This window comes from Ooceraea biroi, chromosome 10, assembly GCF_003672135.1.
Source record: "Ooceraea biroi isolate clonal line C1 chromosome 10, Obir_v5.4, whole genome shotgun sequence".
Classification (NCBI taxonomy): domain Eukaryota; kingdom Metazoa; phylum Arthropoda; class Insecta; order Hymenoptera; family Formicidae; genus Ooceraea; species Ooceraea biroi.
The window spans coordinates 12366847-12385839 of NC_039515.1; the positions used below are offsets into that span (position 1 = coordinate 12366847).

Here is an 18993-nt window from a genome sequence, read left to right on the forward strand (position 1 = left end):
ATGGATGCAGGGAAGGAGCAGAACGGAATTTACGAGATAGCTACCTCACTTCATCCCCTTCATCCTACTTTCCTTGTCCTATCCTCAACAGGTGGTCGTTTTGCTCAGCTTCTGTATAGTAATTTATAATTTAATTGATTTATGCTCCCAAACATTCCCTTCGCAATCTCGAGATACTATTTTCGAGAAATGTACCGTTTCATTTATCGACATGTATAACAGTTTTGTTACAAATTTTATTTGTTGATGTACTTTAACTATTATGATTCTATCTTAATTTAGCTTATATCTTAAATATTATTATAACAGTAGTGCAATAAAGTTCTGACTTATCAAACATTATATAATTACCATAAACACTTGGTAGTTCGAAATTTTTGAATGTATTTAATTGTGGATTTTAGCGATCTTACAGTTTTGCGTAGTTCCATACGCAATACGGATTCTTTAGCAAAAGATTAACAAAAGAACTTAAGCTTTATGTATTCGTCCTAAAAGTTAAAATGGTGATGTTCACCATAATGTATAAGTGAGACTGTAACAAATTTCTCTTCAAGCGATAAAACGATTAGACGAAAAATACCGTGTCGTTGCCATGTAACAACTGTGTCACACAATTTCTGGAGAATTCCTACCATAAATCAAGCATTGAAGCTGCAGGAATTCTTACTATTGCCAATTTAAACTTAATCGGTAACAACAACATTACAATAACCATTAAGTTGTTAATATTGTAACAGACACAAAATATCTCCCTTATAAATTTTAATTTTAATTACTTCTTATTATATATTACATATTTTTTGATTATTTATATAATATTCTTTTTATATTTTTATAAAGATTCATATAATAAAGTAAAAATATTACTAAAACTTAAATTTATCGTAGCATTACGTAGTACACATAGTTGATAACATCTTTATCGATGTAACATCGGTAAATTAAAGGAGTGCCATTCGCGACGGATCATTAGAAGATAGATATAGAACGCTAGTCGAATCATGAGCGTCTTATCGAGCTCCTAAATCGCGGCAAAGAAACCAAGACTTACCTCAATCCAACTTACTTGATGAACTCACCGACGAGTTCATAGTTCACGTGCGACGACGATGCAGTCGACACCTGGGAAGTTTTGAGTCTTCTTGTTGCTTCTTAAGAATGTCTACTTCCAGTTTCTCTTATCGTAATTTGTTTGTGCTTTATTCCTCTTACTGCTTTAAGATTAAAAACTCATTTCAGAGAAAGTAGTTTCACTAAGTCATTAATAATATTCTCCTTAAGTATGCAGAAATATTTAACGTTATCATTTGATACACAATGTAAAGAAATTAACGAAATCTTTTAATTTAATATATTTTTATATATCTGTAATAACTTCAGGTGTCTTAATTATTTCTACTCTGTTAGGTCATTATTTTGATTCTGCCCAGGGTTCTAAAATTGCGAACATCTTTATAAACCTCTTTTCCGTGCAAAATGTCACGGTTACCGGTGGAGAATCCCTTCTACAATTTTCAAACCGTAGCGGAAGGGTTCGTTCGCGTCCCCGCATAACGCGAATCTTGAGTGACAGACCTTAACAAAAGCGGAAACCTCCCTTATTCCGGAATGGCACGGGCCAAGACAGAGCCACATCGTCCGATCTTCGGGTTCTTTCTATTCTCGCGGGGGCGCTCTCGCACACCGCGTTAACCCCTCTAGCAAAACTATTACAATTCCTGGTATGGCGAAGCGCGTTCCCCTTCTTCCCAGCATCCCCATTCCACCGCCTATCTATGCCACCTCCCTTCTTCGTTCTCGCAGTTCTCCGCAACCCATGTCCCAGCCCCCTTCCTCGCCATGTTGGCATCGCGCCCGTCAAGAGAGATTTATAGCAACTCGAATTCCTCGACTACTAGTCGGCCGTAGTTGAAGGAAGAGAGGCCGAAGAGACGCAAAGAGTGAAAGGGGGTGTTCCGCGGTTCCAGAGAAACTGGAGGGCCCTCTGAGGGTATGCGGCTGGCGGTGGTGGCGTTGGGTGACGTTGGGTGGCCGACGGGTGGATGGGTTCGGTAGGTGGTTGGGGAGAAGGCACTCGTCACTCCGACGTGACGGCCGTAGAACTCGGCTGGTACTCCATCGCCTGCTCACCTAACCCGCCGACGTTGCTGCTTGGCGTTACCTGAAACTGGCGTTGGGCGAAGCGTGCTAGTTTTCGCGATGCCGTTTCACGGAATGACATAAAACGTCCGCGGGAGAAACGATTTCGTTATATTATTATGTCATCACGACTCCTTTAAGTTCAGGCGTTTGACAGCAAATTTAATTCTAAGCATTACACTGTCTTCTTTGTGAAACTATTAACTACCTGTGTATCACACACGTGACACCAATTTTGATCAAGACTAATTATTTCAGGAGTATATATTTGAATGTTTTATGGTCGAGCAAAGCTGGAATTTGATCGTAAAAAAAGTGCGAACGAAATAGTTTTCTCTCTTCGTGATGCGAATTGTACGGATGAAGAAAAGGGGAAGGCAGATATCAATCACATGGGTAGTGACGGGCTGAGATTTGGTAGCAGCTTCCAAGCTGAAGAGTAGCATGGGGAAGTTCTACCCGCAAACAGTTCCGCCCATTCTATCATTATTTTTCTGAGAAGCTCGCTGTATTGATTCACAAGTTATCAGGTGTCAACAAGAGCTTTTCTCCTTAGAATACTTTATCATTAAATTATTAAACCGCGATCGCACGATACATAGCTGATATCATAATTATTATAAATAATGACGAATATTACCGAAATGGATAAACGCGTCTTGTACAAAATATTAGCTATTAAAAATAGAAAATAGATTTTTCTAAATAAAATTGTTCTCGCGATTTACAAATTGCATCCATTTTTTATACAAGATTTAAATAAAATATATATCTATTTACATGAAATATATTTTTATAGCCATTTGTTGGAGAGAAATTATAATTTGATCTGTGATGGATATATGGATAGTAACTGGACAATTGCTGCAAATATTAAAAATCTGAATGGTATAAGAACTATATATTTTATATATTTTAATTATTATTTTTATCATATAATAGTACAATATTAGTTTATAAACTGTTCACAGGAAGGAAATCATTTTTCTTAATGAATATCTTGTTATTAATATTAACACATTCTTGTTAATTGTATAGAACTTTCATTTACTATATGAAGTTGCATATTATAATCAGTATTCAAAATCTTATATTCTTATATTAAGGTCGTTTTAAAACTGATCTTAAGAAATTTGTTAACCAATCAGATAGCTGTATTAGTATTTAAACAATATATTTAACTATCTCGTTATAAGAATGAATCATTCTGTGATTAGTTTCTCTTCGGCAAAAAATATAGGCACTAAAGTACTCACTTTAGGGCCTCTAGCAAGAAATCAGAAACTGTGCCATCTATGATAAACAGCGAAACAATGTATTCCGACACTGTTCCCTCCTTGTGGTACATTGTCGGTAACAACTTATTGAGACTATTATTTTTATATCCGTTAACAAATATCACAATAGTTCATACAACTTCTGAAAGATGGCAATGTAAGTGGGACGCAGCCATCATGAATCAAATTGTGTTCAAAAGAAGTGGGGGATGATGGTGACGAGAGGTGGTCCTCTGCTGGTTAAGCCTACCACTCAAAGGGTGGAGTTTACTATGCGTGAGATACAGTAGCCGGCAGTTACAGAACATTGGCGTAGCATTTTAATATTATATAAATTACTTATTAAAGCTTATAATAAATATATATTATATAAAATATATACTATTTAATAATTTCTGAACGTATGTGTTAAAGTAAAATAATATATATAATATATAATTTACATATTAAAATTTTGATTAATTTCATAGATTTATTCATATTTAATACAAAAACAAACTAAATTACAAAAACTTTATATTACATCCAAAAAAATTTATTTGACATTATTACATATATTTTAATATTAATTTAATAATTATTACATATATTTAATTACACGATAATGTTTTATTTTAAAGTATATACTTTAGGAATTAGAATAACAATGAAATTGATAATATGCTGTCAGAACAAACATATAAAATTACATAAAACATATAACAAATTACATTGAAGCTACACACACAGATTGTGTAAATGAATTTTATTATACTATTTACCAATACAAATATATTTAAATATTATACTTTTCTGAATTTACATTAACAATAAATAAATATTGATAGTGTACTATTTTAAATCTATGTTTCTTTTTATGTTAGGATTCTACTATATCTACATCCAATTATAGAGTCTAGAAGAATATTATACCAACTAAAATTAAATTGGGAATTTTACCTTATTATTCGTTGATACAAACTAACGACGAGATATGTATAGAATAGAATTAAATGAATCGTTCGGTAATGTCGGCTTATTGGTGTCGATATGTCAGTTACTGATTAACAGACTAAATAATTCTTTTATTATATATTTGTGTTTGAATATTTAATAGTATTATATTATAAATGAAATTATATAACAGGTTCTGAGCACGTATGCATTATCAATAGAGCGTGTTTAAAACGTCAGCGATCTGTACTTATTAGGTTGTAACAACAGTTCATAATGTTTTCTAATAGATGGCATTAAAACGCGTGAACTTTGTAACGTGTGGCTAAACAATTGTATTTTGTGAGATGCGATTAGGTTAAGTCTACGCGCTACTCCTATAACAAATGGTACATATGTGTACCTAAAATTTATGTAGACAGATTAGACAAGATGTCTCTTCGTATAAATGTATAAATTAGATACTACATTTGTTAATTTATGTCTTAAGCAATTTAGTTATACATATATAAAATGTTTAAATGGTAGGATTTAACTTTCGATGTAATCTATTTAAATCATGTTGAAGTTTATTTGCGTTTCTGTTTTGCTAAGTTTATTATGCTAAAATTTGTTTGCGTTCTCGATATATAGTGCAGCTACGACCTTCAACCCACCAGCGTTTTTTTTCCGGTGCATTTTCAGGTAAAACTTCCTAGATAAGTGTTACCAACCTACGTTAATGTAACTACCACTTGTACCTGCTGGCCGGATGGCGACGCCAAGGCCCTCTCTTTTGTATAATAAAAACAAAAAAGTAACGTGTGGCTTGATCATCCAATATGTATATATTTTCTAAATGGTGACACTTCATCACATTTTTTAAGCATAAACACAATTCAGATCGATTCAGTTCTGTTCGTTGTAAACTCATTTGCAAATGGAAGAAGCTGCATTATCGACATCTTATGTTATTTTACTTCCGGTAAAAACACAGTACTAGCAACTAGAAAGATGTGTTGTTTATGGAGATAATGTAGCAGCTGAAAGTACTATTCGTAAGGTTTGTTCGATTCAAATGGCAATACCTTCGAACAGTTGATGTAAGATATGCAGTTAGAGAGCGGTTTGGAGTCAAAAAATACCGCAACGACCCATGGAGTCCACGTCGCCATCCGCGTACGAGCGCGGACACGCACATACACGTTACATATATATGTAATATAATTATATGTGAATATATTTTTGACCTAACATGTTTTAACACACATATAAATATTTTAATTGACGGTATGGATATGTTTGAATTTTGGTTTTAATGATACGCGTTTATATTAAGGTTGAAAACTGCTGATGCAATATTAATACAATAATTACACTACATAATGAAACTTTGAATATTTATACAGAATTAAATAAACTATAATGTTTAAATCTTTTATTGCAGTTACGACACTATTTGTATTGAATTTGAAGAATACTTGAAATGTTCACTGTACATTGAACTTGAAGAAATAAATTGCCATATTACTATTCGTAATCAATAAGAAGACAAGGATTATCAGACATAGCCAGAAATTAAAGCCTAATTATTTTAAACTAAATCTCGAAATAACTTAGATTTCAAACCAAACCATAATTTAATCAATGCATATTACAGTAGTAGATCCATTGCATCTTATTTATTGCAACAATAAATCCAACACGATCGGCAAATCTCCGTCGTGATGAGGTCGTGAGGAGTCCAAATCAGCTCAGAATAAAGGGTACAATGCTGGTTCTTTCCTACATTCAAGAACAGAAGAAGAGAAAGAGAGGCGTAGAGAGATTCCACATTTTCCCGTATTCATAGGTCCGCTTTCGTTCCTGCTTTTTTCTTTCCTTTTGTAAGAAATACGATTGTAAGTACGTCATGTTGACACACGCACACGACAATAGGCAGCACTTGCTGGATACCTTTGTCCAAGTAGCCGAAATACTTTACGCGAGGGCGCGTTGTCAGCGAGCGCTTGAGACGAGCTAGTCGCGGAAGTCGGAGCGAGCAGTCTGAGATCGATAATCAAATGAATAGGTAGTGCGAGAATCCATAACGAGCGAATCATCCTTTGTCTGTATCAAGTTCGGTATTAAATATAAGATATTGTCGGTGTTGCTAAATCACAAGTATTCTGACTATTCTCCATTCAAGCTCCCGATCCAAATCTACTCCAATAAGAAGAGATAATTTATAAGCATAATAACGGCTTATAGAGATAAAAAAAAAATATTACACTTTTAAATCTAAGATTTGTCATCCGCACATTACGTATCTTAATTTCGGGTTTAGAGACTGCGACTCAGTGCTCGAGATTGATTCAAAATTTAACGAATTTTGCTAATCACAGTTTCGTGGTTATACGTCTTTTTATAATGGGATTCGCCTGCGAGCAACCGCACGGCGTGTCTCGAGTGCGCTTGCCTTGTCGGTGTCCGGTGTTTTTCCACATCCACGTGGTGTCGGTCGGCGTTTGCAGTCGTCGAGAGTGTGATTTGTTGGTCGCCTACACGACCCTGTGTGCTTTCGTTATTATACGCGCTACTGGGCGAATCTTTCGCGTCGAAACATCGTGAGAGGCTATGGCCTCGCGCGCGGACCATGGCGGTTGTGATCCTCAATTGCCTTCTTTGTCCAGCTCTTCCTTTCCATCTTCTGCACCCGGTTCCCTTTCTCTCTCTGATGCATCACATCATTTGAGGGCACATAATACGTCTACGGACCTTCCTCAAGCAGGTCTTTCGGTACTGTTAGATCAGTTTATGGACTTTGAAAACTCATTAAACCAATCTTGTGGCAACAACAGCAGCGAATTCGCGGCATCTGCACTGCGCAGTTAAATCCTGCTCTTCTTTAAACAAGCCCGCCGGTCGGAAGCGTACATTGGATATCATGGATGCCGCGGACACGGAACCTTCGAACACTTTAGTGCACTCTTCTTCCAAGAAGCAGTATAATTCGCCAACTGGGGCATCGCCTTCCATGCTAGCAAATGAAAAGGACTTTGCACCGCCGCGTACGTTTCGCTATTCTGCGCAATGTAAGACCCCTTTTTACTGCATATTCGTTCTCAGGAAGAGACCTCGGCTAATTAATCCTCTGTCTGTCAATAGATTCCTTACGCACACTTCTTAAACCCCCTACACACGATCCGATCTACTGGTCCGATCTGTAAGATAGTTAGGAGGGGATAAATCGGGTGCTGCTCTCCACACGAGTCAATCTGTTGGTTCGCTCTGCTGTGTAAATATGTAAATCAGTATGACTCCTTCACTTTCCAAATCCCAAAAAATCGCGATTGCATTAACTTTACTGTCGCAAAACCAAATGTCAATACAAAAACGAAAAAGAAAATATTGGGCTAAAAAGTGGTTGTTGCAAAGACGAAAATTTAGTCAATAAATATTCTCAAAGAATTAAATTCAGTTGTAAGACGTGAGTCTATTCGACACGAGAATTATTTGTATAACGCGTGCCAGTACGGCCTATGACAGCACGGTCTAATCGATTTAAGGCGCATGCGAGACGAATAGTCCTATCTGCGCATGTATATCGATCGTCGATCGATAGTAATAAAAGGAGCGTAATCGCCTGCCACGTCCTCTTTCGTTTCGGGGTCCTGAGACGACAACATCATTCTCAGCAATTCTACATCAACGAAATATCAGCCATTTTTGGACAGCTATTTGGACTCTATTCCATCGGAATATCGGGATTGTGACGAGACTCGCAACGAGTATCATAAATGACGCCGTATCCTGGACAGGAGTGGATTTGGTTGATCACCGATTGAACAGTACGCTCTCAGCAAACACGAGAGATCAATTTCCGAGTCAAAGGACCCTGAAGCAGGTGAAAGAGCCAACGAGGGATCAAGCGCTCCGTTTTATTCGATAACTCAGATGAGTATTTCTATGAATTGAAACATAATTTCCGCGCGTTTATGTATTGAACAATGACTCGATTTATAATATGATTTCCGCACTTTTATTTTGAATAATAATACGACTTGTTCGATGATTTCCTCGATTACTTGTATTATATAACCGAAATATCATTATTCTCATCTGCTCATGGAATTTGAATATGTTTATTTGAAACGGATAATCGTTCGTCACCATCCTCTTGTTCGTATCTCGAGCCCCGAACTTTATAGTTAAAGTAACGAAAAGAATGCATAGTTACACAGTTAACTTTAAAAACTTTCTACGAATGGATAATGACACTTTCAATGAACTGCTTTATATGGTTGCACCTTTAATAACAAAACAAGAATGCACCTTTAATAACAAATACTACAATGAGGAAAAGTGTGAGTGAACAAGAACGATTAATCGTGACGTTAAAATTTTTAGTAACCGGTGCAAGTTACGAAACTTTGAAATTCAATCTTTATATAATTCTAATATTTCCTTCCAAACTTCTTTCTCCTTTTCCAACATTTTGATGCACAACAATAGGCAGTCGCACGGCAAATGTCGAGAAATCGGTTCAATTGTCCTACACACGATCCAACTTGAAGGAGACACAACACAATCTGCAGTGTTGGAGTGGGGAGTCGAGAAATCATATGGTCGACCCGAACAACTATCCGATATCGGAATAATCATAAATTGGTCGTTCCGACAAGCCTACACACCATCCGATCTGCAGGATCTCCTACAAATCGATCCTGCAGATCGGATCATGTGTAGGGAGTTTAACTAGGATCTTCTGGAGGTTAAAAAAGTTAGCCGCGGATAAATATCTGCGGAATTAGGAAGTGCTACTTCTGCTAATAAGTGCACTGCTGATCTGTCACTCAAGGCTTTCAGTCTGCGAGCATACGTTCCCGCTTATAAAACTCAGAGATCAGCATTATCAAGGATGTCCCTCAACGTTTTGATTCCACCTTTCTCCTTTCTTCCTTGGAATCTCCCGTCAAGTTGCAGGAGATTCATAGACTGAACAGCAGAGTTAAAACTGATAATTCATACAACTATCTAACGAAGCAATGTTATAAATGTAAAATTGAGACAATGTAGGAATCTGATGACGCAGTGTTATAAATGTAAAATTGAGACAATGTAGGAATCTGATAAAGCAGTGGTATAAATGTAAAATTGAGACAATGTAGGAATCTGACGAAGCAATGTTATAAATATAAAATTGAGACAATGTAGGAATCTGATGACGCAGTGTTATAAATGTAAAATTAAGAAAAGGAGGGAATCTGACGAAGCAATGTTATAAATGTAAAATTGAGACAATGTAGGAATCTGATGACGCAGTGTTATAAATATAAAATTGAGAGAAGGAGGGAATCAAACGAAAAATAAAAAAACAAAAAGATAAAAGTCGGACACTTCAATCGTTTCCCACGAATTGCACTTCGGCTACTCGATCCACCTTGGTGCAACACGGCGAGAAGCGAAGGAAGACTGAAAAGATGAATACAAAAAGATAAAATTGACGAACTATATGAATGTGACGAAGAAGTGTTATAAATGTGAAATTGAGAAACTGTAGGAATCTGACGAAGCAATGTTATAAATGTGACATTGAGAAATTGTAGGAATCTAACGAAGCAATCTTAAAAATATAAAAGTAACGAAACAGGAATCTGACGTAGCAATGTCATAAATGTATAATTGATAAAATGCAAGAATATAAAGGAAGAGAGCCTGAGAGATACACAAGTAATAAGTAACGAAACAGGAATCTGACGTAGCAATATCATAAATGTATAATTGAGAAAATGCAGGAATATAAAGGAAGAGAATCAGATTTGAGATACACAAGTAATAGAGCGTAGGAGTCGAACCAACAACGTGAGAACTGCTAAATTATATTCGGGTCTCGTTCTCACGATTATACAAGTAGTACCATCTTCCACGCACCATGGCGCCACAATTTTCAGCGTGATTTTTCCCCAACCCATACCTCTCTGCTTCATAACGTTTTTTGTGCTCGAGGGCGTCACATCTTATCGTGATTGTAGAAGAATTTTGAGAAGAATCTACGGGATATTTAGGTATTCAATATGTCAAAGAGAACAGTGAGCGAAGCGGATCTCGACGCAGTAAATAGGCAGATGAGAAGTCTGCGTAAGAAACTCAGGAGACTAAAGCGGGAGGCGGCCGAAGAGGTTACCGAACCTCGGGCCGCCATTGTTATCGACAAGCCACCGGATCGAGAGAACGCTACGGAAACGAGTAAGTATACGTGGTGAGCGTAAGCGTCCTAGCGATGAGCCTTCACGAGAGGGAGGACATGTCGCACATTGCTCGGCGATGAGCCTTCACTAGAGGAAGGACATATCGTTCATAATGCGAGTCGGCTGCTTTTTTTTCTAAAATCTTGTTTTTTCCGCTATGCAGCTGCCACAAGTAGTCTCGTAGATGACCTTGTGGAGGAGGACGCAAGTGAGGAGGACGAAAGATCAAATTCGTCTACCTCCGACGGAGAATCAGATGCGAGTGTGGAGGTTAAGGCGATGACAGGCGAGGCAGCAAAGGTGACGGAAAGCCTCAGCAATGAAACTCGAGAGAGGTTATGCTTAAAAACAGAACCAACGCAGTCGGCCGACATCACTCTACATCCAGTGCTGGTTACCAAATGGATGCATTGGATGCGTAAGGGGCTCTACGAAGGGGATGAAGAAGATCACAAAAAGAGGGAAGAAGAAGAGAAGAAATTACGCGAAGAGGTTATGAAGAAATTCCCTAGAAAGGGAATTTTGCATGTTGAAGCCCCTAAGTTAAATCCGAAAATCCTGGCTTATATATCCGGAAGAGCAAAGAGTAGAGACCAGCATTTTGTGTCTTCTCAGAATGCATTAGGTTCGGCGATGGTGTCTATAGCCACAGGTATCTCCTTAATTTTGGAACTTGAAGAAGGGGACATCTCGAGTGGGTACTTTTACAATATTTGGGTAATGCGGGCAAACTCTTAGCGGGTTTGCATTATCAACAATCGATCATGAGAAGAGCGTTTATTCTCCTCGGCATTGAAGAAAAATACAGGGAGTTATTGAAAAAGTCGGACATAACAGATGAGCTGTTTGGCAATGAATTGTTTAAACGACTTAAGCATACGAAATCCTTGGGTAAGGTCGTGGAGGACCTCACTCCTCACCAGCACGTTAAGAAGCCCCTGAGGTCGTCTAACTGGGGAAACAGGAAAAGCCTGCCGATGAAGTCAAAGGGCCACTCTCAGCAGGCGTGGAAAGAAGGCCCCCAACGGTCTCTGAGGTTCAAAGACCGCCCGAGAAACTCGCAGTGGAACAAAAGAGCGCCGACACGGTCGACGAGACCAGACCACCACAAGCGCTAGAGGTGAGAAAAACGGCGGGGCGTTTAAGATTTTTCATTCCGGAATGGTAATCGATTACTAGCAATAAGTTCGTTCTTAATTCTATCAAAGGATACAGGATTCAGTTTATGTCTCCGCCATTTCAAGCGCAAGTTCCGACAGCGCCATTACTAAAGGATTCCCAGTCTCTCGACGACGTTAAACGGTCAATAAATAAGCTTTTGGATATAGGAGCCATTAGATCCTGTGTCGCAGAAAGTACACAATTTGTTTCTTCGTATTTTTTAATCCCCAAACCAGATGGGTCGTTTCGATTTGTGTTTAATCTAAAGAAGCTTAATGAATTTATACAAACAAGGCACTTTAAATTGGAAGATGGTCGCACGGTAACGAGATTGATCTTCCAAGACGACTTCTTGGCAAAAATAGACTTAGAGAACGCATATTTTTTGGTACCGATAGACAAAAACTCGTCTAAGTATCTACAGTTCATTTTCCAGGGCCAGTATTTTGAATTTTTATGTCTGCCATTTGGTCTTAACGTAGCTCCGTATGTATTTACAAAGATTCTGAAGCCAATGGTGAACTATCTGCGTAAGAAGGGACTTTCTTCCGTTTTATATCTAGACGATATGCTCCTTGTCGCATCATCCAGACAGGAATGTGCTAGTAATGTAACGACGTCAATTAAGGTTTTGGAGAGATTAGGCTTTATCATTAACTATAATAAAAGTAGTTTGGAACTCAGCCAAAGGACGGAATTCTTAGGTATACTATATGACACTAGGAAAATGTCATTAGAATTGCCGACGGATAAAAGGGGCAAATTGCTCAGTCTTTTGGCAGAATTTAGTCCCGGAAAAGTGGTTTCTCTTAGGCAATGGTCTAGTTTCGTGGGCTCGATTAATGCAGCGTGTCCGGCAGTGAAATATGGCCGCTTATATACGAAACGGTTTGAACGGGTTCGGTATTTAGAATTATTGAAAAATAATGATAATTATGAGGCGAAAATTCTTATTCCAGAGAGTCTCAGTTCAGTTTTTGATTGGTGGAGAAGGAATATTCCTAGTTCCTCGAATCCGATTCGACAAGGCAATTATACACGCGAAATTTTCTCCGACGCGTCCACCACAGGATGGGGTGCGTTCTGTGACGGACATAAAGCTCGAGGGTTTTGGACAGAGAGAGAGCAAAAATTTCATATTAACCGGTTAGAACTCCTAGCAGCTTTGTTCGCGATAAAAAGCTTTGCGAAGGAAATTAAGAGTGCAGAAATCCTCCTGCGCATGGACAATACCACGGCAATAGCGTATGTCAATAAGATGGGGGGAGTGCAACATCCTAATTTACATAGGATTGCCGAGGAAATCTGGCAGTGGTGTGAGTCGCGAGATATCTGGTTAGTGGCCTCGTATATAAAATCCAAGGACAACGTGGAAGCTGACCAAGAGTCGCGGGTACAGAACATAGATACGGAGTGGGAGTTAGCAGACTATGCGTTTCGTCAGGCGGTCGAAACGTTTGGATATCCGGAGATTGATTTGTTTGCCACACGATGTAATACAAAATGCGAAAAATATTTCTCTTGGGACAACGATCCAGAAGCGTTAGCGGTTGACGCTTTCACTAAGGATTGGCATTCAATTGGGCTCTTTTGGGCGTTTCCGCCGTTCGCTCTTATTTTAAGAGTTCTAAAAAGGATCGTGATCGATAGGGCCACGGGCATAATGATAGTTCCCTTCTGGAGTGGCCAGCCTTGGTTTCCCTTATTTAGGAAGCTGTTGATAAAGAAGCCTTTAATCTTTAAGCCTTCGCCTACATTACTTAATTCCCCTTGTAGATCCATTCACCACCCGCTAGCAGGAAGACTGTCCCTGATGGTAGGCATATTATCAGGGAGTCTTTCAGAAGGAGGGGGCTGCCAGGACCAGCCTTAGATATCTTTGAAGCCTCAATAGCGGAGTCAACGCGTAAACAATACGCCGGTCCATTAACACAATGGTGGTGGGTCTTTTGCGTCGATCAGGGGATAGATCCCTATCAACCAAGAGAAGAAGAGGTCATCAAATTTCTGACTAAAAAATTCGAAGACGGAGCGGCGTATGGATCCTTGAACTCAATACGATCGGCGATTTCCCTAATTAGTGGGAGCAGCATTGGCCAGAATAGAAATATCTCCAGATTTTTTAAGGGAGTATTTATGCTTAGACCTACAAAACCAAAATACGACAGAATTTGGGATGTTAGCGTAGCCTTTCAGAAAATTGAGGAATGGTTTCCGTTGAATGAGTTGGCCCTTGATTGCTTAGGGGAGCGTCTTGTGCTGCTGCTTGCATTGGGCACTGCACATAGAGCGCAAACATTAGCCTTGATCAAGCTGTCTAATATGAAGCATAATGTAGAGGGATACGAAGTAGAAATATCGGATAGGATTAAGACCTCGCGGCCGGGAGCGTATCAACCGTTATTAATTCTACCTTATTTTTCGGAGAATCCTAAACTCTGTATTGCGTCAACCCTTGACGCTTATATCCAACAGACATCGCACTTGCGAGGAGACATAGATCATCTCTTTCTGACAACCAAAAGGCCGTTCCGGACAGCATCGGCGGCGACAATAGGTAGATAGATTAAGGCAGCTCTGGTTCGTTGTGGCATAAGCGAAAAATTCACTGCTCACTCCACAAGACATGCAGCTACATCAGCAGCGCTAAAGAAAGGGATCGATTTAGAGACCACTAGGAAAACGGCTAGCTGGTCAAAAGCTTCGCAAGTATTTGCAAAGCATTACAATAGAGTCATTGTTTCGACCAAGAAATCTTTTGCGGAAACACTTATGCAGAGTTGAGATGCAATATACAGGGTGTCCCAGGTTTTAACCGACAAACTGCGGGAGCATATTCTACTAGTGGAAATAAGAACAAATTCTTATATCGAGTTTGCTTAGAAATGCTTTATTACAAAGTTATAAACCAATATTGAAAAGAAATATGAGATAAGTAACAACGGAACATAGTGTTGAATTTGGAAGGTCGAAGATGTTTATGTTATGTGTATTCACATGTATTCATGTTCACTATGTTGAAACGATTCAGTATGATTGTTACTTTCACAACAGTAGCTGTTAGATTTCAATCGTCGTGTCAACTAGCAATTACTATCAGAATGCCAAAAGTGTTTTCAAATGAGGAATACACTGATATTCATTTCGTGTACGGATTCTATGACGGAAATGCACGAGCTGCCGTACGAGAGTATCAACGTAGATTTCCTAACAGGAGAGTACCAGATAGTTCTGTGTTTAGTAATACCCATTTGCAATTACGTAATTTGGGTTCATTTCGACCTATGAATGAATATGATGATGTTCGTTCAGCTCTAAGACACCGACGACGCTCGGAAAGAATCTTAAATCTTTTTGATAATACTCCTACACAAAGTGTTCGACGTGCTTCAGCTCAACTGCAGATATCACGAAACACTATTTGGAGAACATTGCGTGCTGATGACAGATTCGCATATCATTACACACCTGTACAAGAATTACTTCCAATCGATTATCAGAAACGAGTCGAATTTTGTAACTGGTATGTGAATGCAGTAGAAAGGGACAATCTTTTCTCATCAATGATATTATGGACAGATGAAGCGACCTTTACAAGACGAGGCATATTCAATTCTCATAATAGCCATGTATGGGCTCATAATAATCCACATACTACCAGACAAAGAAACTTTCAACACGAATTTCGATGTAATGTTTGGATGGGTATGCTTTATGACCGGCTTATTGGTCCGTTCTTTTTACCTGACCGATTGAACGGAGAATTTTTTCGAAGATTCCTATCAAACGATTTACCAATTTTGATGGAAAATGTGCCACTGCAGTTTCGCCAAAACAGCTGGATACAATTAGACGGTTGTCCATCGCACTATGCTAGACAAGTTAGAAACTGGTTAGATGAACATTATGCTCATAGGTGGATTGGTCGAGGAGGACCGGTTTTCTGGCCTCCAAGATCGCCCGATTTAACGCCTCTTGATTTTTATTTATGGGGAACTTTAAAAAATAAAGTTTACAGTACAGAAGTAATCTCGCTTGAAGATTTAGAGCAACGAATTACTAATTCAGTTACTGAGATGCAATAAAATTTTCAGGAATGTCGTACTGTAACAAATTCTGTACTACGTCGATGTCTAGCTTGTATCGATGTGCAAGGACAACATTTTGAAATGCGTCACTAAATCATTGCGTACATAATTTTTATTTTTGTGAAAAAATCCGTTGTTATTTATCTCATATTTCTTTTCAATATTGGTTTATAACTTTGTAATAAAGCATTTCTAAGCAAACTCGATATAAGAATTTTTTCTTATTTCCACTAGTAGAATATGCTCCCGTAGTTTGTCGGTTAAAACCCGAGACACCCTGTATATATGTATAGAAAAAAAAAACAAAAAGGCGAATGTTCTATATCAGTTTATGGTATTTACGTTACTCGCCTAAGAAGAAAGTGTGTTATTACAAATTTTATGTTATGAACCAAATTTTGTGTTATGAACCAAATTTTATGTTATAAACCGAATTTTATGTTATAAACCTAGTTGTTTATTTTGAAGCATTTAACAGAAAAATAAAAATTATTGCTCTAAACCTCTACTTCTATAATCGTGAGAACGAGACCCGAATATAACTGACAGATCAAACGATCTCATAGAGAGATGTTCGATCTTAATTATATGAAAGGTCTCGTTCGAGCGATTACTCCCACCCGCTGATTTTCATCGATCCCAACCCGTGTTAATAATTTTTAGTGACTACATCAAGCGCTAAACTATATGAAGCAGAGAGGTATGGGTTGGGGAAAAATCACGCTGAAAATTTTGGCGCCACGGTGCGTGGAAGACGGTACTACTTGTATACTCGCTCGAACGAGACCTTTTATATACTTACGATCGAACATCTCTCTACGAGATCGTCTGTCAATTAAAATATAATATTGGAACTCGACGAAACACTTGTAAAAATAAAGTGAAAACCATTATCTCAGTTGACATTGAGAATAACATTTTTGATCATCTTTTCTTCATGATAACACCCAGACGTACAATCCCCGAAGGGACGAACTGTCTCCTTGGCTGACTTATATGCGTGTAGTCTCACATCTTACGTACCAGTACGCCGTACGCCCCGTAGCCATCTGGTGGCGGCGCGAGTACTACGCTCCGTACTGCTATCGTATTCATAGATTTTGTATTTAAACATTCGATGCGTGCAAATGTGCTGCCGGAAGTATTTTCATGTACTCTATCTCGATATGTTACATCATTATAATTTCTATTTATGTAACATACCACTGCTATATACAATTTTTACACATATGTAGCACTCGTACGTAATAGGCATGTCAACGTTCCGATATTTCGAGGAGAGCTATTTTCGATAATATTTCATGCGGAGAACAATTTTAGAAGTGTATAACTTTAATGTCAACATATATTCTGGATGTTTAGTCTCGTATATAATTAACAAAACCTATGCATCGAACAAAAGACTGCAATAAATGTAACAAGTAGAAATATTCTTGGAGGAAACAAATAAAACATTAGAAACCATTATGAATACATTGTAGTTGTTTGTAGTGCTTTTCGTTTCGTTTCTAGATGAATTGTTCCAAAACTATTAACATTTGTTTAAACGGAAAATATCGAACTTTGCCATTTATCGAGATATCGCGAATCCGCTTTCGCAATCTTATTTAGAATCGTTTGCAGTTCCATTATTTCGAGTTCAGTTGTTCGGAAATCAGCAACAAACGATGCACTGGCCAAAAACTAATAATTGTTTAACAATTACATTACCACATTTTTCGTTCGTATGATCTAACCTACAGCAACAATTGCGAAATGCGATATGGAATGAGTCATATGTCAGTCGAAAGAGGAGCTTGCATATAGCAAAAGTGTAAAAGGATTTGAGTGCATGGGCCTTCGTTTACGAGAAATTTGCAACTAAAGATGGAAATATTTGCAGCTCTATGTCAATTTTAATAACTTAACCTCCAAATGTTTGAAACAGTATTAAAACCGTACGGCAACAATCCATTTTTGATAATCGTTGATTCTTCGGGAGATCGAAACAACATTCATATGTATAATGAACATTTTCTCGATGAGAACAATTAGCCGACATTTAATTTACAAATTTATACCTCCAAAATACACTCCAATTTGTCAACCGTGTGACGTGTATTTTTTACAGACAGGTGAAAATTATCATTAAACGAATTCAAAACTGTCCAGATATGGGTGAAGAAAAGACAGAATTGAATTCGCGATATGATGCTATAAGAATTCATATATTCAATATTAAGAAATTGCTTAATTATTTATACTTGTTGCACATATTTTATTTACTCATTTTATGTGTATAAATGATTGGTTTTAAATACAAGAAAACATATTTCTCATATTCAACCCGATCACTTACAAACACATAAATATGAGTAAATAAAATACGTCCAATAATTGTTATGAACAATTTCTCTCTTTCTTAATTGCCTGACAGTAATTAAGAAAGAGAGCAATTGTTTATAACTTATTGGACATATTTTATTTACTCATATTTATGTGTTTGTAACCCAGGCAGTACATGTTAACCTAATATATGTTTCTTAGACGTATCTAATGTCTAAGAAACATAAAGTACCATTTAAGAAACGGTTTAAATAGAAACCGTTTTTAGACCTAAATTTTAAAAACGTATTTTTCACGTTTCCACAGAAACGAAAAATGTGTTATTAAATTGATTCGAAATTATATAATTAATATAGAAAAAATAGTAATTTCTACTTAATTTGCGAGTATTAATTATTTTTACATCAGACATAATCGAGTACATTGAAACGTAAATGTACTCGATTATGGAACAAGAGACAAAAATCAACACAAGTGTGTGTGTTGATTCCCGCCTCTGATTCACCAAGCGACCGATAGATGGCCAGGCTAGGCGTGACGTTCTCGCAAGAAACATTTGCGTTATCACCTTATAAATAACCATCCGGAAAACCGATCCAGTACTCTTTTCTTCTTCTTTTCTTTTGAAACTTTTTCATAAAATACACATAAAATGAGTAAATAAAATATGTGCAACAAGTATGAATAATTAATAAATTTCTTAATATTTGTAAGTAAAGTTAAATTTCTATAGAAACAAACAAAACATCCAGTTAACGTCTATCTTTCATCCATCAAAGCTCCTTTAAATATCTACGATTGCTCTATATTACATCCACGAAACATCTATGGATACGTCTAATGGAGGTTGTATGGACG

The 18993-nt window shown here is 37.5% G+C and overlaps 2 protein-coding genes across 2 annotated transcripts; both read left to right on the forward strand.

The window, feature by feature from the left end:
* Positions 1–10376: 10376 nt before the first annotated feature.
* Positions 10377–11317, forward strand: LOC113562783. Its single transcript, XM_026973228.1, has 2 exons — positions 10377–10559; positions 10725–11317. Exons 1-2 carry the CDS (start codon positions 10388–10390, stop codon positions 11297–11299), a joined length of 747 nt encoding a protein of 248 aa, XP_026829029.1. The 5' UTR covers positions 10377–10387; the 3' UTR covers positions 11300–11317.
* Positions 11318–11325: 8 nt separating this feature from the next.
* Positions 11326–14287, forward strand: LOC105282192. Its single transcript, XM_026972849.1, has 4 exons — positions 11326–11452; positions 11566–11681; positions 12159–13391; positions 13499–14287. The coding sequence occupies exons 1-4, from the start codon at positions 11326–11328 to the stop codon at positions 14285–14287; spliced, it is 2265 nt and encodes a 754-aa protein (XP_026828650.1).
* The last annotated feature ends 4706 nt before the right edge of the window (positions 14288–18993 follow it).